The sequence below is a fragment of the Oncorhynchus nerka genome, linkage group LG14 (assembly GCF_034236695.1).
Source record: "Oncorhynchus nerka isolate Pitt River linkage group LG14, Oner_Uvic_2.0, whole genome shotgun sequence".
NCBI lineage: Eukaryota > Metazoa > Chordata > Actinopteri > Salmoniformes > Salmonidae > Oncorhynchus > Oncorhynchus nerka.
Window position 1 is genome coordinate 73,875,739 of NC_088409.1, and position 25,517 is coordinate 73,901,255.

The 25,517-nt window shown below is 42.7% G+C and overlaps 1 protein-coding gene across 13 annotated transcripts in view; it reads right to left on the minus strand.

Annotated features, from left to right (window-relative positions):
- Positions 1–198: 198 nt before the first annotated feature.
- The window catches only part of LOC115141864 (phosphatidylinositol-binding clathrin assembly protein-like), a 31,051-nt gene continuing 5,732 nt past the window's right edge, over positions 199–25,517 (minus strand). Inside the window, exons 2-23 of one of the 13 annotated variants that reach the window (XM_029681166.2) lie at positions 17,920–18,062; positions 17,559–17,634; positions 17,281–17,383; positions 16,762–16,855; positions 16,397–16,508; positions 16,062–16,168; positions 15,828–15,869; positions 14,128–14,213; positions 13,691–13,814; positions 13,339–13,472; positions 12,966–13,066; positions 12,652–12,807; positions 10,519–10,602; positions 10,089–10,184; positions 9,581–9,685; positions 9,388–9,501; positions 9,123–9,153; positions 8,898–8,997; positions 8,644–8,706; positions 4,155–4,262; positions 3,728–3,832; positions 199–1,632 (exon numbers count right to left, since the gene is read on the minus strand). In XM_029681166.2, coding sequence (XP_029537026.1) covers positions 3,740–3,832; positions 4,155–4,262; positions 8,644–8,706; positions 8,898–8,997; positions 9,123–9,153; positions 9,388–9,501; positions 9,581–9,685; positions 10,089–10,184; positions 10,519–10,602; positions 12,652–12,807; positions 12,966–13,066; positions 13,339–13,472; positions 13,691–13,814; positions 14,128–14,213; positions 15,828–15,869; positions 16,062–16,168; positions 16,397–16,508; positions 16,762–16,855; positions 17,281–17,383; positions 17,559–17,634; positions 17,920–18,062 — 2,072 coding nt within the window. In that variant the 3' untranslated portion in view covers positions 199–1,632; positions 3,728–3,739. Of the gene's footprint in view, positions 1,633–3,727; positions 3,833–4,154; positions 4,263–8,643; positions 8,750–8,897; positions 8,998–9,122; positions 9,154–9,387; positions 9,502–9,580; positions 9,686–10,088; positions 10,185–10,518; positions 10,603–12,651; positions 12,808–12,965; positions 13,067–13,338; positions 13,473–13,690; positions 13,815–14,127; positions 14,214–15,827; positions 15,870–16,061; positions 16,169–16,396; positions 16,509–16,761; positions 16,856–17,280; positions 17,399–17,558; positions 17,635–17,919; positions 18,063–25,517 lie in introns of those variants that run through there. The other 12 variants (XM_029681164.2, XM_029681167.2, XM_065000371.1 and 9 more) reach the window with 12 other exon arrangements.

Sequence of the window (25,517 nt, forward strand, 5' to 3'; positions counted from 1 at the left end):
CGTTTTGTGGAGAGGCTCCATGAAATCTCCTACAAAGAAAGCTGAGGACATCAAATATTAAAATACAGGAGGAGAAAGGAAAAAAAGTCATCCAAAAGCTAAAAGAATCCACATATATACTAACCATAGTGCCAAAGATGCCATCACGGTTGCAATATTCACCAACACATTTGAAAAATAAATGTTTAAGAACATCACTTTGTGGAAGCTGCTCTTTATTTGAAAAAGAAAGAAAAAAACTCAGTCAATGTCTGCTACACATTCTAATTACATAAACAAAAATATAATCTGCGCAGGACAAATGCAGAAAATATCCTGAATCAAACTTAGGTAGAGTCAGATTTTGATTGAATTGCTTTCATATTTCATACATCTTTCACTTCCCTCTCCGTTGAACAGTCAGTTTTATATACACAGAGCACCGATCAACAGTGCCCCTCTCTCACCCTGTTCCACTGGATCTTTATACAACTAATTTACATCAAAACTGTAACCCTTGTTTAGTATCTGCAACACCCAGACACACTCTCCTCTTGTCTGGCTTCCAGGGAGTCAGAGCTGAGGAGCTGTTGCGGGTAGCGTGTAAAGATGCGTGCAATATAAAAGCAATTCTTTCACATTCAGAGTAAAGGCAGCCATTTAAACGGTCAGTGAGTCGATGGCATGCCAAGCTTAAAGCAAAATGGATCCCACCCCAGTGTGATGCTTCAGAAACGTGGATGAAGTGTTTTTCAACTAGACAGAAAAGTTGTTCCATTGCAAAAAACTCTAGGCACAGAATTGACTATATAGATTACTGACTCATACTAGAACCCCCTACTCTGCTTGCACAGGGGAGATCGTGAGATTTGAGCTAGTAAGAATTGTTCTTAACACAAAACTTGGAGAACATTTAGTGCTCTATCATTGCATTTATATGTGTATTTTATATACTATCTATTTTCTTTTCTCTACCTCTCCAATGAAACAATCCAACATTCATGTTTAATGCTGAAGCACTCCCACAGGTGTTCAATGTACTATAGATTTTTTCCCCCAGTCTTAAAACCAAATAATAAATAAATAAAACACACAAGGAATGTCTACTGTAAACACAGTAAAAAAGACAAACTAAAACAGGTGTAAACGTCATTAGCATCACTACTCAGTGACAGTTAAATAACTAGGAAATGGATGACTGATGATCAGAACAAGAGAGGGAAGGATTCCTCTTTCTTCATGTCCCCCCTCCCCCCCGATTAGAACACCAAGCTGTTACATCCAACCACAGTAGTATTTCCAAATACATTAGATATCAAAGTCTCTCAGCAGCCATAGCTATCTTTACAGATTATAAAATGGTGGTGGAATTCCTATAGGTTTTTTAAATTATTTTTTTTACAGCAGCATCACTTGAGGTCTTGGACAAATGACAGAATAATGGGTGGAGAATTCTCTTCTTCCCAGCGTCATTTGAACATGGTTTCCATGGTTTTCCTCCAGTCATTGCACTGTTCGTTGTGTTCTTGACATGTCTGTATTTGGGGGGAGGGGGTGAACATTTCTGTGAAGAGTTAGACTGGCAACGAGGACAAAGCTTTGCTGCTAAGTGCTTCATCTTCTGAGAGACACTTCGTATTACATGAACTGCATCTGTGGGTGGAAATCATCATACAAGGATTGATTAGACCAGAGTTTTACCAGCTCACTCATGGTGGTGCTTAAATAGTAAACTGAATAAATGCAATGAAAAGGCATCACAATGCCTCAGAGCAAAAGCAACTGTCACAATGGCAACATATTGGCTGAAAACTACAATACTATATTTGAAGTCATTGCATGGGGGAAAACGCATATCAGCAAAGACATAACGGCTACCGTATGTATCTGTGGAAAGTGTAAAACAAAGTAAAAAATGCTGAAATGCATCTGCTGATTGTTTAAGCGAGCAAGACACAAACCAATTAATCAGGCCCATATACAGTGCCTTGCGAAAGTATTCGGCCCCCTTGAACTTTGCGACCTTTTGCCACATTTAGGCTTCAAACATAAAGATATAAAACTGTATTTTTTTGTGAAGAATCAACAACAAGTGAGACACAATCATGAAGTGGACGACATTTATTGGATATTTCAAACTTTTTTAACAAATCAAAAACTGAAAAATTGGGCGTGCAAAATTATTCAGCCCCCTTAAGTTAATACTTTGTAGCGCCACCTTTTGCTGCGATTACAGCTGTATGTCGCTTGGGGTATGTCTATCAGTTTTGCACATCGAGAGACTGAAATGTTTTCCCATTCCTCCTTGCAAAACAGCTCGAGCTCAGTGAGGTTGGATGGAGAGCATTTGTGAACAGCAGTTTTCAGTTCTTTCCACAGATTCTCGATTGGATTCAGGTCTGGACTTTGACTTGGCCATTCTAACACCTGGATATGTTTATTTTTGAACCATTCCATTGTAGATTTTGCTTTATGTTTTGGATCATTGTCTTGTTGGAAGACAAATCTCCGTCCCAGTCTCAGGTCTTTTGCAGACTCCATCAGGTTTTCTTCCAGAATGGTCCTGTATTTGGCTCCATCCATCTTCCCATCAATTTGAACCATCTTCCCTGTCCCTGCTGAAGAAAAGCAGGCCCAAACCATGATGCTGCCACCACCATGTTTGACAGTGGGGATAGTGTGTTCAGGGTGATGAGCTGTGTTGCTTGTACGCCAAACATAACATTTTGCATTGTTGCCAAAAAGTTCAATTTTGGTTTCATCTGACCAGAGCACCTTCTTCCACATGTTTGGTGTGTCTCCCAGGTGGCTTGTGGCAAACTTTAAACAACACTTTTTATGGATATCTTTAAGAAATGGCTTTCTTCTTGCCACTCTTCCATAAAGGCCAGATTTGTGCAATATACGACTGATTGTTGTCCTATGGACAGAGTCTCCCACCTCAGCTGTAGATCTCTGCAGTTCATCCAGAGTGATCATGGGCCTCTTGGCTGCATCTCTGATCAGTCTTCTCCTTGTATGAGCTGAAAGTTTAGAGGAACGGCCAGGTCTTGGTAGATTTGCAGTGGTCTGATACTCCTTCCATTTCAATATTATCGCTTGCACAGTGCTCCTTGGGATGTTTAAAGCTTGGGAAATCTTTTTGTATCCAAATCGCTTTAAACTTCTTCACAACAGTATCTCAGACCTGCCTGGTGTGTTCCTTGTTCTTCATGATGCTCTCTGCGCTTTTAACGGACCTCTGAGACTATCACAGTGCAGGTGCATTTATACGGAGACTTGATTACACACAGGTGGATTGTATTTATCATCATTAGTCATTTAGGTCAACATTGGATCATTCAGAGATCCTCACTGAACTTCTGGAGAGAGTTTGCTGCACTGAAAGTAAAGGGGCTGAATCATTTTGCACGCCCAATTTTTCAGTTTTTGATTTGTTAAAAAAGTTTGAAATATCCAATAAATGTCGTTCCACTTCATGATTGTGTCCCACTTGTTGTTGATTCTTCACAAAAAAATACAGTTTTATATCTTTATGTTTGAAGCCTGAAATGTGGCAAAAGGTCGCAAAGTTCAAGGGGGCCGAATACTTTCGCAAGGCACTGTAAAATGCAAGAGATATAGCCAGAGGAAATAAACAGCAGTGGTTGATCAGATGGAAGAAGCAGTGAAATGAAGGAAGAGTAAGCATGAGTGTAAAGCTGCGCTGTGCATGCATGTACATCCGCAAGCACAGAGCATGCTGTACCTAAGAGACGCTCTACAAGAAATCCTTGAGAGAGAGCTGTGCAAATGGGTCCTGTCCAGGGGCTCTGAGAGGACTCTGGCTGGAAGGACTAGAGGCTGCAGAGGGCTATTACAGGGAGAGGGAGAAACACATGGAGAGGAGAGGTCAGAGAGAGCAAGAGTGTGAGTGAGAGGGAGGGATCAGATCGGGTGAAAGACAGGATACACCAAGGGGGGTAAAATTAAGGACTCTTGAGGAAAGGGATGACATACAGATTTTGTCCCTCTCCTCCTGAGAGGTAAGAGTAAACTAGAACACTGTTGTTAACACAGGGGGTAGTACACACACAGCTAATGTAACTAAGCACAGCACTGAATACACCTGGACACTGAACTCAAGTGCATGGTACACACACACACACACACCTGAGTATTATACAAACACACACCTGGGCGCTAGATACAGAGCTGAAGGGGTTGGGCGGCCTCATGACGGCCTGGTTGTACATCATGTTGGGTTGGTTCATCATACCCATAGAGCCAAGCTGTTGGGGCGGCTAAAGACAATAGCATAGAGAAACATCAAGCATAAGAGACATGCTACAGTAGATTGCATAACACAGAAGCATGTATAGCACTTATTACCGTTATTCTTATTGGCTATTACCTCTCAGTGCTATCTCTGCTGTATGGATATTACCTCTCAGTGCTAACTCTGCTGTATGGCTATTACCCGTCAGTGCTATCTCTGCTGTATGGCTATTACCCGTCAGTGCTATCTCTGCTGTATGGCTATTACCCGTCAGTGCTATCTCTGCTGTATGGCTATTACCGGTCAGTGCTATCTCTGCTGTATGGCTATTACCCGTCAGTGCTATCTCTGCTGTATGGTTATTACCCGTCAGTGCTCTCTCTGCTGTATGGCTATTACCGGTCAGTGCTCTCTCTGCTGTATGGCTATTACCCGTCAGTGCTCTCTCTGCTGTATGGCTATTACCCGTCAGTGCTATCTCTGCTGTATGGCTATTACCCGTCAGTGCTCTCTCTGCTGTATGGCTATTACCCGTCAGTGCTCTCTCTGCTGTATGGCTATTACCTCTCAGTGCTCTCTCTGCTGTATGGCTATTACCTCTCAGTGCTCTCTCTGCTGTATGGCTATTACCTCTCAGTGCTCTCTCTGCTGTATGGCTATTACCTCTCAGTGCTCTCTCTGCTGTATGGCTATTACCCGTCAGTGCTATCTCTGCTGTATGACTATTACCGGTCAGTGCTCTCTCTGCTGTATGGCTATTACCCGTCAGTGCTCTCTCTGCTGTATGGCTATTACCTCTCAGTGCTCGCTCTGCTGTATGGCTATTACCCGTCAGTGCTCTCTCTGCTGTATGGATATTACCTCTCAGTGCTCTCTCTGCTGTATGGCTATTACCCGTCAGTGCTATTTCTGCTGTATGGCTATTACCCGTCAGTGCCATTTCTGCTGTATGGCTATTACCCGTCAGTGCTCTCTCTGCTGTATGGCTATTACCCGTCAGTGCTCTCTCTGCTGTATGGCTATTACCCGTCAGTGCTCTCTCTGCTGTATGACTATTACCGGTCAGTGCTCTCTCTGCTGTATGGCTATTACCCGTCAGTGCTCTCTCTGCTGTATGGCTATTACCTCTCAGTGCTCTCTCTGCTGTATGGCTATTACCCGTCAGTGCTCTCTCTGCTGTATGGCTATTACCTGTCAGTGCTCTCACAAACAGGTCACTGACCATCTCGAATCCCACCGTACCTTCTCCGCTGTGCAATCTGGTTTCCGAGCCGGTCACGGGTGCACCTCAGCCACGCTCAAGGTACTAAACGATATCATAACCGCCATCGATAAAAGACAGTACTGTGCAGCCGTCTTCATCGACCTGTATGGCAAGGCTTTCGACTCTGTCAATCACCATATTCTTATCGGCAGACTCAATAGCCTCAGGTTTCTGGGATGACTGCCTTGCCTGGTTCACCAATTACTTTGCAGACAGAGTTCAGTGTGTCAAATCGGAGGGCATGCTGTCCGGTCCTCTGGCAGTCTCTATGGGGGTGCCACAGGGTTCAATTCTCGGGCCGACTCTTTTCTCTGTATATATCAATGATGTTGCTCTTGCTGCGGGCGATTCCCTGATCCACCTCTCGCAGACTACACCATTCTATATACTTCGGCCCGTCATTGGACACTGTGCTATCTAACCTCCAAACGAGCTTCAATGCCATACAGCACTCCTTCCGTGGCCTCCAACTGCTCTCAAAGGGGAGAAACCAAATGCATGCTTTTCAACCGATCGCTGCCTGCACCCGCATGCCCGACTAGCATCACCACCCTGGATGGTTCCGACCTTGAATATGTGGACATCTATAAGTACCTAGGTGTCTGGCTAGACTGCAAACTCTCCTTCCAGACTCACATCAAACATCTCCAATCGAAAATCAAATCAAGAGTCGGCTTTCTATTCCGATAACAAAGCCTCCTTCACCCACGCCAAGCTTACCCTAGTAAAACTGACTATCCTACCGATCCTCGGTTTCTGATGTCATCTACAAAATGGCTTCCAACACTCTACTCAGCAAACTGGATGCAGTCTATCACAGTGCCATCCGTTTTGTCACCAAAGCACCTTATACCACCCACCACTGCGACTTGTATGCTCTAGTCGGCTGGCCCTCGCTACATATTCGTTGCCAGACCCACTGGCTCCAGGTCATCTACAAGTCCATGCAAGGTAAAGCTCCGCCTTATCTCAGTTCACTGGTCATGATGGCAACACCCATCCGTAGCACGCGCTCCAGCAGGTGTATCTCACTGATCATCCCTAAAGCCAACACCTCATTTGCCGCCTTTCGTTCCAGTACTCTGCTGCCTGTGACTGGAACGAACTGCAAAAATCGCTGAAGTTGGAGACTTTTATCTCCCTCACCAACTTCAAACATCAGCTATCCGACATCTATAAGCAGATAACTCTCGCTGCAGCTGTACATAGTCTATTGGTAAATAGCCCACCCATTTTCACCTACCTCATTCCCATACTGTTTTTATACTGTTTTTTTTATTTTTATTTTTTTTTTTTAATTTACTTTTCTGCTCTTTTGCACACCAATATCTCTACCTGTACATGACCATCTGATCATTTATCACTCCAGTGTTAATCTGCAAAATTGTATTATTTGCCTACCTCCTCATGCCTTTTGCACACATTGTATATAGACTGCCCATTTTTTTTCCTACTGTGTTATTGACTTGTTAATTGTTTACTCCATGTGTAACTCTGTGTTGTCTGTTCACACTGCTATGCTTTATCTTGGCCAGGTCGCAGTTGCAAATGAGAACTTGTTCTCAACTAGCCTACCTGGTTAAATAAAGGTGAAATAAATTTTTTTTTAAAAATTACCCGTCAGTGCTCTCTCTGCTGTATGGCTATTACCCGTCAGTGCTCTCTCTGCTGTATGGCTATTACTGGTCAGTGCTCTCTCTGCTGTATGGCTATTACTGGTCAGTGATCTCTCTGCTGTATGGCTATTACTGGTCAGTGCTCTCTCTGCTGTATGACTATTACTGGTCAGTGCTCTCTCTGCTGTATGGCTATTACCCGTCAGTGCTCTCTCTGCTGTATGGCTATTACCCGTCAGTGCTCTCTCTGCTGTATGACTATTACTGGTCAGTGCTCTCTCTGCTGTATGGATCTGCTCTCTCTGCTGTATGGCTATGCTCTCTCTGCTGTATGACTATTACTGGTCAGTGCTCTCTCTGTATGGCTATTTACCCGTCAGTGCTCTAATCTGCTGTATGGCTTTACCCCTCAGTGCTCTCTCTGCTGTATGGCTATTACCCCAGTGCTCTCTCTGCTGTATGGACTATTACCCGTCAGTGCTCTCTCTGCTGTATGGCTATTACCCTCAGTGCTCTGCTGTATGGCTATTACCCGTCAGTGCTTGTTCTCTGCTAGCCTACCTGGCTAAACCCGTCAGTGCTCTAACTGCTGTATGGCTATTACCCGTCAGTGCTCTCTCTGCTGTATGGCTATTACCCGGTCAGTGCTCTCTCTGCTGTATGGCTATTACCCGTCAGTGCTCTCTCTGCTGTATGGCTATTACCCGTCAGTGCTCTCTCTGCTGTATGGCTATTACCCGTCAGTGCTCTCTCTGCTGTATGACTATTACTGGTCAGTGCTCTCTCTGCTGTATGGCTATTACCCGTCAGTGCTCTCTCTGCTGTATGGCTATTACCCTCAGTGCTCTCTCTGCTGTATGGCTATTACCCGTCAGTGCTCTCTCTGCTGTATGGCTATTACCCGTCAGTGCTCTCTCTGCTGTATGGCTATTACCCGTCAGTGCTCTCTCTGCTGTATGGCTATTACCCGTCAGTGCTCTCTCTGCTGTATGGCTATTACCTCTCAGTGCTATTTCTGCTGTATGGCTATTACCCGTCAGTGCTCTCTCTGCTGTATGGCTATTACCCGTCAGTGCTCTCTCTGCTGTATGGCTATTACCCGTCAGTGCTCTCTCTGCTGTATGGCTATTACCCGTCAGTGCTCTCTCTGCTGTATGGCTATTACCCGTCAGTGCTCTCTCTGCTGTATGGCTATTACCCGTCAGTGCTCTCTCTGCTGTATGGCTATTACCCGTCAGTGCTCTCTCTGCTGTATGGCTATTACCCGTCAGTGCTCTCTCTGCTGTATGGCTATTACCCGTCAGTGCTCTCTCTGCTGTATGGCTATTACCCGTCAGTGCTCTCTCTGCTGTATGGCTATTACCCGTCAGTGCTCTCTCTGCTGTATGGCTATATCAGTGCTAGCTAATGCATGGCTACGTCCCTCAGTGCTAGCTAATGCATGGCTACGTCCCTCAGTGCTAGCTAATGCATGGCTATGACCCTTAGGGGTAATGGATCCAGACATCCAGCTGACAGATACTGACCATGCCATATCCCCCCATCATGCCTGTGGGTGTTGTTGCAGGGTAGGCCATGACTGGGGGGGTCTGTGGAGATACAAACACACGAATGATGACGCAACATCTTCTCCTACAGAGAATACAGCAGACCAATGTCAAGTCAAGAACTTCTTAACATTGTTTGTCTGTAACCAACACTAGAGTGATACATTAGCTAAACACTCATCACAGGCAGATAAGAGCACCAGTACTTAAGAGGCCAGTGTAGTGTGTATTACCATGGAGACGGGGTTCCAGGTGGTGTTTGGGGCTGCTTTGGGCTGCCAGTTGCTACCGCCAGTCAGCCTCTTCTCCCCAGGCTGGCTCCAGTGGATGTCACTGTAGATTAAGACAGCTAATATTAGCACTGGCTCCTAACTGCTGCTGGCTATACAGAACAGTTCTTCATCTAGCACTGACCACAGCACGTTGAAGAGACTGAACAGCATGAACAGCTCACTTACTTTTTCGTTGTGCCATTTCCAATCCCGAGATCTGTAAGAGGATAGTAATATAAATGTGAGATATACACATCCAGAAACAGTTAATTATTCTGCTATAGCTGTGTGACATAGTGCGGTCTAACCTAGGAGTATATCAAATCAAATATAAATAGACACCATGATTCACTCAGGCAAAGATGGGTGTTGATCTCTCTTAAATTCATAGTTTTCTGTTCTGGGAGTTTAACCTGAATGAAATATCCTAGCATAACGTTGTGACACCTACTTCCCACCAGGTTGGCCAGAGAGGAATCCAGGTCATCTCCCACCAGTTTGTCTGACAGCTGATTGATTGAGCACAGGGCCTGATTGGAGCCAACCATGGTGGGTTTCAGGATGTCTAAGGAGGACAGAGAGGTGTACATTGGTTGGATGTGAAACACCATGTGTATTAAACAGTATAATAGTCAACACCTCACCATCAGATTCCATGTTGTTAGCACCGGAAGCTTTGGCTCCAAAGACTGACTCAAAGTCCACTTGGAGTGCTCCTGGGGGAGGGGCCTGTGTTGCTGTGGAGTATCCTGTAAAGAGGTCAGAGGGGAGACGCTCAGAACACAGCAGGTGCAATGATGGAGAAGTATTATACCATTGGTGTCAGTCACAGCTGCTAAATAGTTCCAGAAAGTCACCTGACAGAAAATGGTGGTCTCCTTCTAAATGGCTAGTAGAGCTACTCTACCTCTGAATAGACCTGCTACAGTAGAGCTACAGCTTCTCTAGTACTCTACCTCTGAATAGACCTGCTACAGTAGAGCTACAGCTTCTCTAGTACTCTACCTCTGAATAGACCTGCTACAGTAGAGCTACAGCTTCTCTAGTACTCTACCTCTGAATAGACCTGCTACAGTAGAGCTACAGCTTCTCTAGTACTCTACCTCTGAATAGACCTGCTACAGTAGAGCTACAGCTTCTCTAGTACTCTACCTCTGAATTGACCTGCTACTGCAGAGGGCTCAGTGAGGTAGGGGGCCTGGTGTGGAAGGTGCTGGGCCATGGCCACTGGACCACCACAGAAGGAGTCTGACAAAGCCAAAGAATGAGCAGGAAGAAGAAGAGAGCAAAGGAAGGCATTTCAAGGCACGGAAAGAAAGGCAAGCAAAGCAAAGTGACAGTACAGACAAAAAGGAGACAGTTCTACTTGTTAGTGTCCCTAATTCTAACAAAATCAGAACAGGAACTGCAGAGTACAAGGATATAAAAAGATATCCTATTGACGCTAAAGTCATCTAAATCACCAGACTACCCTAACCATAGGGTTATTATGGGGCCACTAAACACATTACATGGGTTGAGGGGTCTATGTTTGCCTATGGGCTCAGGAAACATATGCTGGGATGGTGAGCCATCGTAGTACCTGAGATGGAGTGTTCTATCCGCACTGTGCGTTTGTAATTGGTTGAAACGGACGAGTTTGTGTCAGTAAAGGGATTATAACGATCTAGAGAATCAAAAATAATATTAGTAAGTGAAACAGATTTAAACTTATACTGCTAAGAGGATACTACAAGAGAAAATAATCAAATTGTTGGTTTGTAATATCAGAATCTAGAAGCAATAGCCTATTTGAATACATTATGAAACAATATATATCAGTAGCAGGAAAACCATAATTTGAACATAACCACTTAGTCAGAATAATCTTGGACATGGGTTTACTAGACACTAAAATGTGTGATAAAGCCTCATATTAGACTGAACTGGCATGGGAGCCTATCAAAAGAACATAACCAGTAACTCCACAGTCACAGTGTTAGCTTGTGTTTCAAACCTTAGCTTCCATTATAGGACTGTGCTACAATAAAAATATGGCAAGTAGAGGCTTTGCATTTCGAGGTACAAAACAAATACTTAACTTTAGACAGCCATGAGATAATTTACAGTGCATTCAGAAAGTATTCAGACCCCCTTTTCCACATTTTTCCACATTTTGTCATGTTATATCCTTATTCTAAAATGGATTAAATACAAATTTTCCCCATCAATCTATACACAATACCACATGACAACATGAAAACAGGTTTTTGAAATTTCAGCAAATGTATTAAAAATAAAAAACAGAAATACCTTATATACAAAAGTATTCAGACTCTTGCTATGACACTCGAAATTATGCTCAGGTGCATCCTGTTTCCATTGATCATCCTTGAGATGTTTCTGCAACTTGGAGTCCACCTGTGGTAACTTCAATTGATTGGACATTATTTGGAATGGCACATACCTGTCTATATAAGGTCACAGTGCATGTCAGAGCAAAAACCAAGCTATGAGGACAAAGGAATTGTCCATAGAGCTCCGAGACGGGATTGTGTTGAGGCACAGATCTGGGGAAGGGTTCCAAAACATTTCTGCAGCATTGAAGGTCCCCAAGAACACAGTGGCCTCCATCATTCTTAAATGGAAGAAGTTTGGAACCACCAAGACTCTTCCCAGAGCTGGCTGCCTGGCCAACTGAGCATTCAGGGGAGGGCCTTGGTCAGGGAGGTGACCAAGAACCTGATGGTCAATCTGACAGCGCTCAAGAGTTCTTCTGTGGAGATGGGAGAACCTTCCAGAAGTTCAACCATCTCTACAACACTCCACCAATCAGACTTTTATGGTAGAGTGGCCAGAGAAGCCACTCCTCAGTAAAAGGCACACGACAGCCTGCTTGGAGTTTGGCAAAAGGCTCCCAAAGGACCAAGATTGAACTCTTTGGCCTGAATGCCAAGCTTCACATCTGGAGGAAACCTGGCACCATCCCTATGGTGAAGCATGGTGGTGGCAGCATCATGCTGTGGGGATGTTTATCAGTGGCAGGGACTGGGAGACTAGTCAGGATTGAGGGAAAGATGAACGGAGTAAAGTACAGAGAGATCCTTGATAAAAACCTTTTCCAGAGCTCTCAGGACCAAGATTCAACTTCCAACAGGACGACCCTAAGCACACAGACAAGACAACACAGGAGTGGCTTCGGCACAAGTCTCTAAATGTCCTTGAGTGGCCCAGCCAGAGCCCGGACCCGATCAAACATCTCTGGAGAGACCTGAAAAAACGCTCCCCATCCAACCAGACAGAGCTTGAGAGGATCTGCAGAGAAGAATGGGAGAAACTCCCCAAATACAGGTGTGCAAAGCTTGTAGTGTCATACCCAAGAAGACTCGAGGCTGTAATTGCTGCCAAATGTGCTTCAACAAAGTACTAAGTAAAGGGTTCTGAATACTTATGTAAAATGTGAGTTTTATAAAAATGATTATACATTTGCAATCTAAAAACCTGTTTTTGCTTTCTCATTATGGGGTATTGTGTGCAGATTTGTGGGGGACGACGACAATTTAATCCATTTTAGAATAAGGATGCAATGTAACAAAATGTGGAAAAAGTCAAGGGGTCTGAATACTTTCCCAATGCACTGTACATGTAGACGGAAGTAACAGTTATGAGATACTTCCTTCAAATTCCCACAGAGACACAGGAAGGATATTTCAGGAGGAACAAAGAGCATCTTTACCACTAAACATTTCATGACCAGACGTCCTAGAGGAATAGCTAACACCGTCGGAGGACACGACAGGTAAGTGAGCGGCTGCATCGACAACGACTTTTGACAGGAAAGGGTTAAGGTTTGGCATGGAGTCATCTCCAGCTTCAGCAGAGGTGAAAGGATCTAGGCAGGCAGAGGAGAAAGAAAGATGAGATACAAACGAGAAGAACAGGAGGACATCAGAGTCAGACAACAGGAAGAGAGGGAGAGCACGCAGAACAAAACATGGTAGAAGATAGCAGACAATAGAGTGGTCCTGTGGTGGTGGCTGTTTCTCCCACCTGCCCATGTGGTGGCCACAGGAAGCCCTGTAGAACTGGCCTGCATTGAAGGGTTAAACGTCTGCTGAATGTCAAACAGGTCACTCTCCATCTTCAGAGCACTGAGGAGAGAAGACAGCAGTGATGGGATACCTGAATCCACACTGGGACATGTAGCTAAACATCAGCATTACCAGATACACACAGAAGTATTGAGATAGAGGTTTCCCCTAAACACAGATCTAAAATCAGAGCACTCTAAATCCTAACCTTAACCACTAGGGTAATATCTGACCCTGTAACAGTGGTTAGTAGCAATTTATACATAATCCACGCTGACCTCTGGTCAACCACATAAGTGGGTAAGCTTCACAGGTCGTAGGTGAACATTTACCCATTGGAGCAGCTGGGTGTGGAGAAAAGGTCGATGGCTGGGGCTGTGCTGATAGTGACCCCGGTGGTGGAGACAGGAGATGTGTCTGTGGTGGCAAAGGAAGGCCTCTTCGAGAGCTCCTTCAGCCTCTGTTCCTGGGTGGAAAGAGTCCAAGTCAAATACAGTAGGCGATGATTGTAGTTATGCATGTGGGCCATACTGGATCCACCAAACAAGGATTTGAATTGTTCAAATCATTGCCTGCATACTGCAACATATCACTGTCCTTCACATGTAGATGGGACAGGCATCATGAAACCATGTCCATTCTAATCATATTGATGTTGTGATCCATGCGTCATGGTGGCTGTACCTTCAGTGCTTTGAGACGAGCCTGTTCCTCCTCCAGAGCAGCCTGCTTCTCCCGCTCATCTACTTTAGTAAAAGACATCCCTGTACTGGCCAGCGAGGACACTGCATTGGATAGAGTACTGGCCCTGAAACAACAGTAAACACCTTTAGGCAGAATACTACAGCAACCCTGGCTGAAAACATCAATAACCATTACCATCAACAATAATTAAAGCAATCTTGGCTTAACAGCTTGTGCACAAAGCAAATCAGTTACTGTAGTGGCAGCAGCTTCTAGGCTACCTGCAGGGGGAATAGTGGACTCAGTGCCAAAGACACTCCAATGTGAGACATAGGATACGTCCCAAATGCCACTCTGTTTCCTATGCACTACTTTTGACCAATGTCCCTATGTAGGGAATAGGGTGCCATTTTGGACGTAGCCCATCCTGTACATACCTGCTGGCAGCGGTGGAGTCTTTGACTTTCTTCCCCTCTAGTGAGGCCAGGTGCTGCTCCAGAGCTTCCAGAAGGCTACTGGGAGCCTGTTGTAATGGAGAACAGCAGTTAGTAAAGGCCAAGGTTGGAAACATGCAGCTACACTGTACTATATGAACACAACCATCTAAGGCAGTGGTGGGCAACCTAGTTCATCTAATGTACTGTACATACACTAGCTATATGACTAGAGTTTTTCCTAACAACTTTTTGGAAAACGTTCAGCTGGTCATGTTACGTGGTGAGAACAACTCTGGTCCCTAACTATACTGACCCATATACCACTATACTGGATTCTAGCACTTTTTACATTTTATTTAACCTTTATTTAACTAGGCAAGTCAGTTAAGAACAAATTCTTATTTATAATGACGGCCTACCAAAAGGCCTCCTGCGGGGACGGGGCCTGGGATTAAAAATAAATACAATATAAATATAGGACAAAATACTTTACTGGGAAGTGTTTAGCTCCTCACTAAGGGACAAACACTAACCCGAGACACTACAGAAATACATTGATGGACAAGCAGAAACAAAGGACTGTGGGTAGCCCACCACCAGTCAATGGTTGTACGCGTTTCAGCTAAAAGCCCCATTGGATGAGTGATATTGAAATGTATGTGGATGACACACACCACACCACAGCACTTTCAACATCATACAGTATGTGGTGTTGAATTTGCAATGCCTAAGCACACCTGGGCAGCCATGTGGGATGGGATATGTACATTTCATATGACAAAGAGACCTTTGTGTACAATTTGCTTCGCTCCTATAAAACCCAATGTCAATCAGACACAGAGTTAGAGTAGAGGCATGCAAAGACAACACCAAAGCAAGTCACAGACACAGAAGAAGAGTGAGATGAGAATACTTACACAAACTGTGAACTAAAGGTGGAAAGATAAGGGGAAATACAGAATATAAAGGTGGTGACGGTCAGAGATAGATAACTATAATGTACTTGAAGGGTATAACACTGTTACAGGTGCCTCATAAAAAAAATTATTAGGGGACATAACACACAATTAGTGCACTTGTACTTTCAAGGAAAAGTATGATCCTTGGTCGAGGAGGGATTTTCCTTGGAAATACTGTAATATAACCAGTGTCACTGCAAAGACTGACTATAGCACAACAGGGGTGGGGGGGGCATCTATTAAATTTGCTGTACAGTGTGAAATCAGAAGTACTGTAAGATACACAGTCAGTTTGGACTCTTAACACCTTTATTTACTGTAGATAGAGCCTAATCAAGAAGAAGAAAAATGAGAAGAAAAATAAGGCAACAATTGGCAACATGCACTGGAGGACTTCATGCACTGAGCAGTGCCTTATCTCTGGAAGACATTTGTGCAGGGTGGAGTAAATATAGTGCGTTGGGGCAACAGAGCTGATTAAATAAGAGGAGTTAATACAGAAACACATACAAAGAGAATAAAGAATGAAAGAAGAAAATAGGAAGTGACAGTGAGAAATAAGGGAGAGAAAGTGAGAGCGAGAGAGAGAGAGATGAGACAGAGTAGTAATCCAACTGTAGAGACAAATGGATAGAGTAAGTTTGGTGTGTAGGCTTTTTGTTCAGAGTGTGTCTAATAAGTTTTACCAGTAAATCCCTCGTATTGCAAGGCTCATTTAGGGAGTTGAGTGTAAGGCCTTACCTGGGAAAGGTCTGGAATGTCTCCTCGATCAATCCCCACCTGCTGTCAAACGAGAATATGTGCAAACTTATAGTGCTGCCTCTAAATTAAAAAATATATATTTTCTACCACTACTTAATTTCTGCCACCACAATTTTCTCACAAAAATGTAAATATATCTGAGGATGTTCCCTTCAATTAATGTATTGAATGAATGAATAGCATCAAACTCAAAGCAGGTGAAGAAGAAATCACCTCTGCCACTTTAAGGAACTCTGAGATTCGGGTCATTCGGGTCAGGAACTTCTTGTAGATATCCAGGCCCTCTTTACACTGGGTTTTCTTCATGTCAAAGTACTTCTCTGTGGTAAAATTAAAATAAAAAAATCAGCAGGCATTAACTCTGAAAGTCTGTAGACACACTAGGGATAAACTCTGTAGAGAATCTAGTCTCCATTCGTAAAATGTAGTACTGTACATATCAAAAGATCTACAGTACAAGGATCTACAAAGCATCTCCAGACTAAACATTTTGAAAGGGTATTGACTAGAAACTAGTGAAGAAAATACAGTTGGAGTTGAGGTTTTACCCAACAGGTTGATGATGCCTTCGTTATATGCAGCAAAAAGCCTAATGGAATCTTTGAAGAGGAGCATGAACCCTGCATTGATCACTCCGTTTGTGAGCTCATTGGCATTAACCTGAAGGAGACACATCATTCAGTTTCACATAAGCCATAAGTTGCCCTTTTAACACACAATAATGACTTTGGCTTCGCTGACAAACAATTAAAGAGCAGGTCAGTGTGGAGGAATGTGTCCATCTCTGGTTTCAGCACTGTCCATTCAGTAATCAGTATGCCTAAATCTGTTAGCCCCAGGAACCTTCTCATATTACAGTACATATTACAGGACCTGAGCAGCACAGTTCTGGTGAGGTTGACCTCAGACTCACATTGAAGTCGAGGAGGGCGTCCATCTGGTTTTGTATGATAGGGATGGTCTTCAGTAGCTTCTCTGTATTCATGGTCCTCATCACCCCATCCACCCTGTTGAGATGTGTGTGTGTAGTGTTAGATAGGTGTTAGAAGCACAAAGGACAGAGAGGGAGGGAATCAGTGAAATAGCCGCAGCCAGGCAATTTCTACTGCATGTTAACAAATCGTTCCCAGAGTTATAGAAATACCCCTGTGATTACTTCATGGGATATAAAAAGCATTGAACAATTTTGAAAGAAATGACATTCTGTCATTAAAACTGACAGAAATCTTGTTCTCTTCTAAACTAAATATTTGAGCTGTCATAAATATTTTAATTATTTTTACACCTGCGGGCGACTCTGCAAGGAGAAAGTGTTTATTGTAAGAAATTATTTGAGCCTTTATAACTTCATAGACATACATTCACGTAAGGAGAGGGTCAGTCAAAAACAAACATACCACTTTCTTTTGTTGATATGTTGGGAATTTCTTACCCTCGCTTTACTTTAGTGAAGTCAAATGCAACCTGTCTGTATGACACAGCCTTCTCATTCAGATATCGACTGTACCTCCGGATAAATGTGGACATATCGTAGCCTGGGAGAGAGAGACCTGAGAAGTGATATAAATCTTACATTTGTCATGAAAACCTACATGAGAATCATGCTATAGTCGTTCATAAGTTATATTGTTTCAGCTTATAAGTATTTGTCACTAACAGTTAAGGATGAGCTTGAAAACAGCAGTTGAGAGCCAAGTACTCATACTTTACCTTGTAAACCACTTTTGTCCAAAAAATTACTGAGGTTGAATAATGTGTTCCTTGAAGCCAAGTACTGGACAAAACGCTGTATCAAAGAAAAAGAGGGGTATCAACACGTGTTCTTAATTTCCAATGATCTACAGAAATAGAATAGGACCGGCACAACAGAGTAATTTCCAGATTTTTATAAAAATATTGATTATGATATAAACCTAGAAATTCCATGGTTAGCAATTGATTGTCTTAATGTCTGAACTGAAAACTTAGCATTGCTATTATAGAAATAATATATATTACAGACAATAATGTAATGAGTGGTGAATGTAGCCATAGACAAGACTGTAGAGTGGTGATTGTAAGCTCAGCTCACCTCATTACCGTAGACCATGAGGTGGTGTGTGGCGATGAGCGACTTGAAGACCACCACCCAGCTTGTGCTGGTGGTCCTTTCAAACAGTGAGTCAGCCAGCTGGGGAATGTTCACGTTCATCTCATTGGTGCAATGGATCAGGTCTAAGGACGAGACAGACAGACATGTTAGCGATCGCTCGATGTCTACGAAAACCATGGATAATTGATTGTCAGGTAGTAACAGTAGTGGCCAGTAGAGGTTAAAACAACTTTGGCATTTCCCCTATGGGGAGTTGAATTTGGGGTTCAAGTCAGTTAATAGTCTATGAAAGACATTGTTTTTAAATCTGTGCAAACAGACACGGGCACTTTCCCTTTAACTGCAATCTCATTCAATTAGCTTTAATTCAAGGTCTTGCTAATTGCTTAACTATACTCAAGACACTTAATTACTATGCTACGGTACTACAGGCTGCCTCTCTCTTTAATTTTTTTGCCATGGCAATTCCTCAAGAGGGTCTACTGAAGTTCAATAGATGGTGACATATTCATCAGGCTTTCATCTTTAAATCGAACAATATATTTTTGGTCAAATATCTTAAGTACTAGAAGCTCCTTCCGCCACCAGTTCTCTCCACTCGTCTATAGCCTCATTTGGCCTAAAGCTCTACTCTAATAAGCCCCATGAACCAGTTCAAGTCAGCTACTAGGCTAAGTTCCTTTTAAGCTTATTTTCTCTTCACAATATAACATTTTTTAAGAAGAAAATGGATTCTAAACCATTTGTGTAAGTTTGCTATTTGATATGTCCACTATTTGGGCACACAGACACGACAATCTTATCAGCTCTTAACCAACCATGCTATTTTTTATTTATTTTTTCACATTGTTCGTAACTTATTTTGTACATAATGTTCCTGCTACCGTCTCTTATGACCGAAAAGAGCTTCTGGACATCAGAACTGCGATTACTTAGATTAGACAAAGAGTTTTTCTTCAATGAGTCGGACGGGATGGATATACTACAGACACCCGACCAGGCCCAGATCCCTGTCACTGGCTGGATAAGGAAACTGAGATTTTGTGGAAAAAGATCAGGGTGCCTTGTGAGGATCAGGCGATGAGAGGCTAATCTGCCTTTGCCTTTCGTCCTGCCAGCTAACGTTCAATCGCTAGAAAATAAATGGGACAAACTGAAAGGACGTATATCCTACCAACGGGACATTAAAAACGGTAATATCTTATGTTTCACTGAGTCGTGGCTGAACGACGACATTAAGAACATGCAGCTGGCGGGTTATACACTCCATCGGCAGGATAGAACAGCAGCCTCTGGTAAGACACGGGGCGGGGGCCTATGCATATGTGTAAACAACAGCTGGTGCACAATATCTAAGTCTCAAGGTTTTGCTCGCCTGAGGTAGAGTATCTCATGATACGCTGTAGACCACACTATCTACCTAGAGTTTCCATCTGTATTTTTCGTAGCTGTCTACATACCACCACAGACCGATGCTGGCACTAAAACCGCACTCAGTGAGCTGTATACTGCCATAAGCAAACAGGAAAACACTCATCCAGAGGCAGCGCTCCTAGTAGCCGGGGACTTTAATGCAGGGAAACTTAAATCAGTTTTACCTCATTTCTGTCAGCATGTTTGCAAACAGAGGAAAAAAATTCTAGACCACCTTTGCTCCACACACAGAGATGTGTACAAAGCTCTCCCTCGCCCTCCATTTGGGGAATCTGACCATAATGCTATCCTACTGATTCCTGCTTACAAGCTAAAATTAAAGCAGGAAGCACCAGTGACTTGGTCTATACAAAAGTGGTCTGATGAAGCAGATGCTAAACTACAGGACTGTTTTGCTAGCAGACTGGAATATGTTCCGGGATTCTTCCAATGGCATTGAGGAGTACACCACATAAGACAATGGCTTTATCAATAAGTGCATCGAGGACGTCGTCCCCACAGTGACTGTACGTTCATACTAGAGGTCGACCGATTAATCGAGATTCAATCTTGCAACCTTACAGTTAACTAGTCCAACGCTCTAACCACCTGATTACATTGCACTCCACGAGGAGACTTCCTGTTAAGCGAATGCAGTAAGAAGTCAAGTTAAGTTGTTAGCTAGCATTAAACTTATCTTATAAAAAACAATCAATCATAATCACTAGTTAACTACACATGGTTGATGATATTACTAGCGTGTCCTGCATTGCATATAATCCATGCGGTGCGTATTCGCGGAAAAAGAATGGTCTTGCTCCAATGTGTACCTAACCATAAACATCAATGCCTTTCTTAAAATCAATACACAGAAGTATATATTTTTAAACCTGCATATTTTGCTAAAAGAAATCCAGGTTAGCAGGCAATATTAACCAGGTGAAATTGTGTCACTTCTCTTGCGTTCATTCAACAGTTTGGGCCTCCTAATTTGCCAGAATTTTACATAATTATGACATTACATTGAAGGTTGTGCAATGTAACAGGAATATTTAGACTTATGGATGCCACCCGTTAGATAAAATACGTAATGGTTCCGTATTTCACTGAAAGAATAAACGTCTTGTTATCGAGATGATAGTTTCCGGATTCGACCATATTAATGACCTAAGGCTCGTATTTCTGTGTGTTATGTTATAATTAAGTCTATGATTTCATAGAGCAGTCTGACTGAGCGATGGTAGGCACCAGCAGGCTCGTAAGCATTCATTCAAACAGCACTTTCGTGCGTTTTGTCAGCAGCTCGTCGCTGTGCTTCAAGCATTGAGCTGTTTATGACTTCAAGCCTATCAACTCCCGAGATTAGGCTGGTGTAACCGATGTGAAAAGGCTAGCTAGTTAGCGTGGTGCGCGCTAATAGCGTTTCAAACGTCACTCGCCCTGAGACTTGGAGTGGTTGTTCCCCTTACTCTGCATGGGTAACGCTGCTTCGAGGGTAGCTGTTGTCGATGTGTTCCTGGTTCGAGCCCAGGTAGGGGCGAGGAAAGGGACAGAAGCTATACTGTTACACTGGCAATTCTAAAGTGCCTATAAGAACATCCAATAGTCAAAGGTATATGAAATACAAATCGTATAGAGAGAAATTGTCCTATAATTTCTACAACCTAAAACTTCTTACCTGGGATTATTGAAGACTCCTGGTAAAAGGACCCACCAGCTTTCATATGTTGTCATGTTCTGCGCAAGGAACTTAAACGTTAGCTTTTTTACATGGCACATATTGCACTTTTACTTTCTTCTCCGACACTTTGTTTTTGCATTATTTAAACCAAATTGAACATGTTTCATTTTATTTGAGGCTAAATTGATTTTATTGATGTATTATATTAAGTTAAAATAAGTGTTAATTCAGTATTGTTGTAATTGTCATTATTACAAATACATTTTAAAAAACTAAATAAAAATTGGCCGATTAATCGGTATCGGGTTTTTGGTCGTTCAATAATCGGTATCGGCGTTGAAAAATCATACTCGGTCGACCTCTAATATACAGTAGCCCCGCTATTGTTATTTACAGCTGCTCTTTATTTATTTGTTACTTTTATCTCTGACTTTTTTTTTGGGGGGGGGGGGTATTTTCTAAAAACTGCATTGTTGGTTAAGGGCTCGTAAGTAATAATTTCACTGTAAGGTCTACACTTGTGACAAATAACATAAATGATAACATAAATCTATCAACCAGCTCATTATTAGAATCAGGTGCACTAAATGAGGGTTGGAGTGAAAACCTACAGGACAGTAGTTCTCCAGGAACAGGGTTGGAGCCCTGATGTAGAGAATGGGGGATGCCAGTCAAACCTGTGCTTACCCATTCTCATTCAGAGTCAGACTGAGTGATGAACAGATCGTCAGTCTAACAACCAGGCCTGGCTTTCTGGCCTATATTCTCATGTTTTCAGGAGTCTAAGTAGGACAGTATAACCTTCCAGGGCAGCAGTTAGCATGGCTAGCTGATTATTCAGTGAAGACTGGGAGGGGCAACTTTCCCTCATACTGTTAGGTCAAGACTCCTGTACCGCAGGAGAGTACTGTAGGCCTAAACTCAACTAATAGGTGTGAAACAACAGGCTGGCTGAATCAATTCACAACTTTAGCATAGATAGTCCATAGGAATAAAAAGTGATTAAAAGTGGACACTTTCAGATTAAGTGACCAGTGATCACCTTGGTTTCACAGTTTTCCAGTCGTTCCAAAGGCCAATGTCTCCCAAAATAATTTAGGAAAATAAATAAAGTATGTAGCTAGCCTACTACATGCTTCAGTAGGGATCTGAACCAGTAACCTCCACATCATTGTACCTGTGCGTCATGCAATATGCTCCCATAATCACGATGAAAATGACATTTGAACGGTAACCTATTATGCATAACCTGCTTGCAGAACTATAACATGCTTGAAATTGAAACACATATACTGAATAAAAATATAAAACAACATGTAAAGTGGAATACCTAGGATAGGATAAAGTAATCCTTCTCACCCCCCTTAAAAGATTTAGATGCACTATTGTAAAGTGGCTGTTCCACTGGATGTCTTAAGGTGAACGCACCAATTTGTAAGTCGCTCTGGATAAGAGCGTCTGCTAAATGACTTAAATGTAAATGTAAATGTAAAGTATTTAAATGTCACTGTTACTTTTGCATCTTTGTGACGAATAGCGTTTCTAAAGATGGTCACACAGATTAAAAAAGGTTTGACGCTGCCATCAAGGATGGCATTTTTTTAAACATACAGTGCCTTCGGAAAATATTCAGACCCCATTACTTTTTCCACATTCTGTTACCTTACAGCCTTATTCTAAAATGAATTACATTGTCATTATGGGGTATTGTGTGTAGATTGAGGGGGGGGCGAAGCTAAAAAATTATAATCTTACAAATAAAAACTGAAATATTACATTTACATAAGTATTCAGACCCTTTACTCAGTACTTTGTTGAAGGACCTTTGGCAGCAATTACAGCATCGAGTCTTCTTGGGTATGACACTACAAGCTTGGCACATCTGTATTTGGGGAGTTTCTCCCATTCTTCTCTGCATATCCTCAAGCTCGGTCAGGTTGGATGGGGAGCGTTGCTGCACAGCTATTTTCAGGTCTCTCCAGAGATATTCGATCGGGTTCAAGTCCGGGCTCTGGCTGGACCACTTACGGACATTCAGAGACTTGTACCGAAGCCACTCCTGTGTTGTCCTGTTGTAAGTTGAACCTTTGCCCCGGTCAGAAGTCCTGAGCAGGTTTTCATCAAGGATCTCTCTGTACTTTGCTCCGTTCATCTTTGCCCTGATCCTGACTAGTTTCCCAGTCCCTACCGCTGAAAAACATCCCAACAGCATGATGCTGCCACCACCAGGCTTCACCGGAGGGATGGTGCCAGGTTTCCTCCAGACGTGAAGCTTGGCATTCAGGCCAGAGATTTCAATCTTGGTTTCTCATGGTCTGAGTCTTTTCGGTGCCTTTTGGCAAACTTCAAGCGGGCTGTCATGTGCCTTTTGATGAGGCGTGGTTTCCGTCTGGCCACTCTACCATAAAGGCCTGATTGATGGAGTGCTGCAGAGAAGGTTGTCCTTCTGGAATGTTCTCCCATCTCCATAAAGGAACCTTAGAGCTCCGTCAGTGACCATCGGATTCAAATAAAAAAATCAAAACAAAATCAAATTTATTTGTCACATAACAGAGGACACCAGAAAAAATCCTACAATGTGATTTTCTGGATTTTTTTTCTCATTTTGTCTGTCATAGTTGAAGTGTACCTATGATGAAAATTACAGGCCTCTCATCTTTTTAAGTGGGAGAACTTGCACAATTGGTGGCTGACTAAATATTTTTTTGCTTCACTGTACACAAGTGTAGCGAGTGTAGCGAAATGCTTGTGCTTCTAGTTCCGACAATGCAGTAATAACCAACGAGTAATCTAACCTAACAATGCCAAAACTACTACCTTATACACACAAGTGTAGAGGGATAAAGAATATGTACACAAAGATATATGAATGAGTTTCTTGGTCACCTTCCTGACCAAGGCCCTTCCAATTACTCAAGTTGGCTGGGCAGCCAACTCTAGGAAGAGTCTTGATGGTTCCAAACTTCTTCCATTTAAGAATGATGGAGGCAACTGTGTTCTTGGGGACCTTCAATGCTGCAGAAATGTTTTGGTACCCTTCTCCAGATCTGTGCCTCGACACAATCCTGTCTCGGAGCTCTACGGACAATTCCTTTGTCCTCATGGCTTGGTTTTTGCTCTGACATGCACGGTCAACTGTGGGACCATATATTGACAGGTGTGTGCCTTTGCAAATCATGTCCAATCAATTGAATGTACCACTGGCGGACTCCAATCAAGTTGTAGAAACATCAAGGATGAGCAATGGAAACAGGATGCACCTGAGCTCATAAGCAAAAGGTCTGATGAGGTATGTTTTTAATACATTTGCTAAATATGCACAATTTTTTTTTTACGCTTTGTCATTATGGGGTATTGTGTATAGATTGCTGAAGATTTTTTATTTAATCCATTTTAGAATAAGGCTAACGTAGAGAAATGTGGAAAAGTCAAGGGGTCTGAATACTTTCCGAAGGTACTGTGTAACACACACACACACACACACGTATGTATGTATATATACACACACACACGATATAGAATCATATTATGTTTCATAGTTTTGATGTCTTCACTATTCTACAATGTAGAACATAGTCAAAATAAAGAAACCCTTGAATGAGTAGGTGTGTCCAAACTTTTGACTGGTACTAATATATATATATATATATATATATATTATCAGTCAAAATTTTGGACACATCTACTCATTCAAGGGTTTCTTTATTTTTACTATGTGCTACATTGTAGAATAGTGAAGACATCAAAACTATGAAATAACATATGGAATCATATACACTGCTCAAAAAAAATAAAGGGAACACTAAAATAACACATCCTAGATGGGGCAGCAGGGTAGCCTAGTGGTTAGAGCGTTGGACTAGTAACCAGAAGGTTGCAAGTTCAAACCCCCGAGCTGACAAGGTACAAATCTGTTGTTCTGCCCCTGAACAGGCAGTTAACCCACTTCTTAGGCCATCATTGAAAATAAGAATTTGTTCTTAACTGACTTGCCTAGTTAAATAAAGGCAAAAAAGATCTGAATGAACTATTTTTATTAAATACTTTTTTCTTTACATAGTTGTATGTGCTGACAACAAAATCACACAAAAATGATCAATGGAAATCAAATGTATCAACCCATGAAGGTCTGGATTTGGAGTCACACTCAAAATTAAAGTGGAAAACCACATTACAGGCTGATCCAACTTTGATGTAATGTCCTTAAAACAAGTCAAAATGAGGCTCAGTAGTGTGTGTGGCCTCCATGTGCCTGTATGACCTCCCTACAACGCCTGGGCATGCTCCTGATGAGGTGGCGGATGGTCTCCTGAGGGATCTCCTCCCAGACCTGGACTAAAGCATCCGCCAACTCCTGGACAGTCTGTGGTGCAACGTGGCGGCGTTAGTGGATGGAGCGAGACATGATGTCCCAGATGTGCTCAATTGGATTCAGGTCTGGTGAACGGGCGGGCCAGTCCATAGCATTGTCTTGCATTAGGAG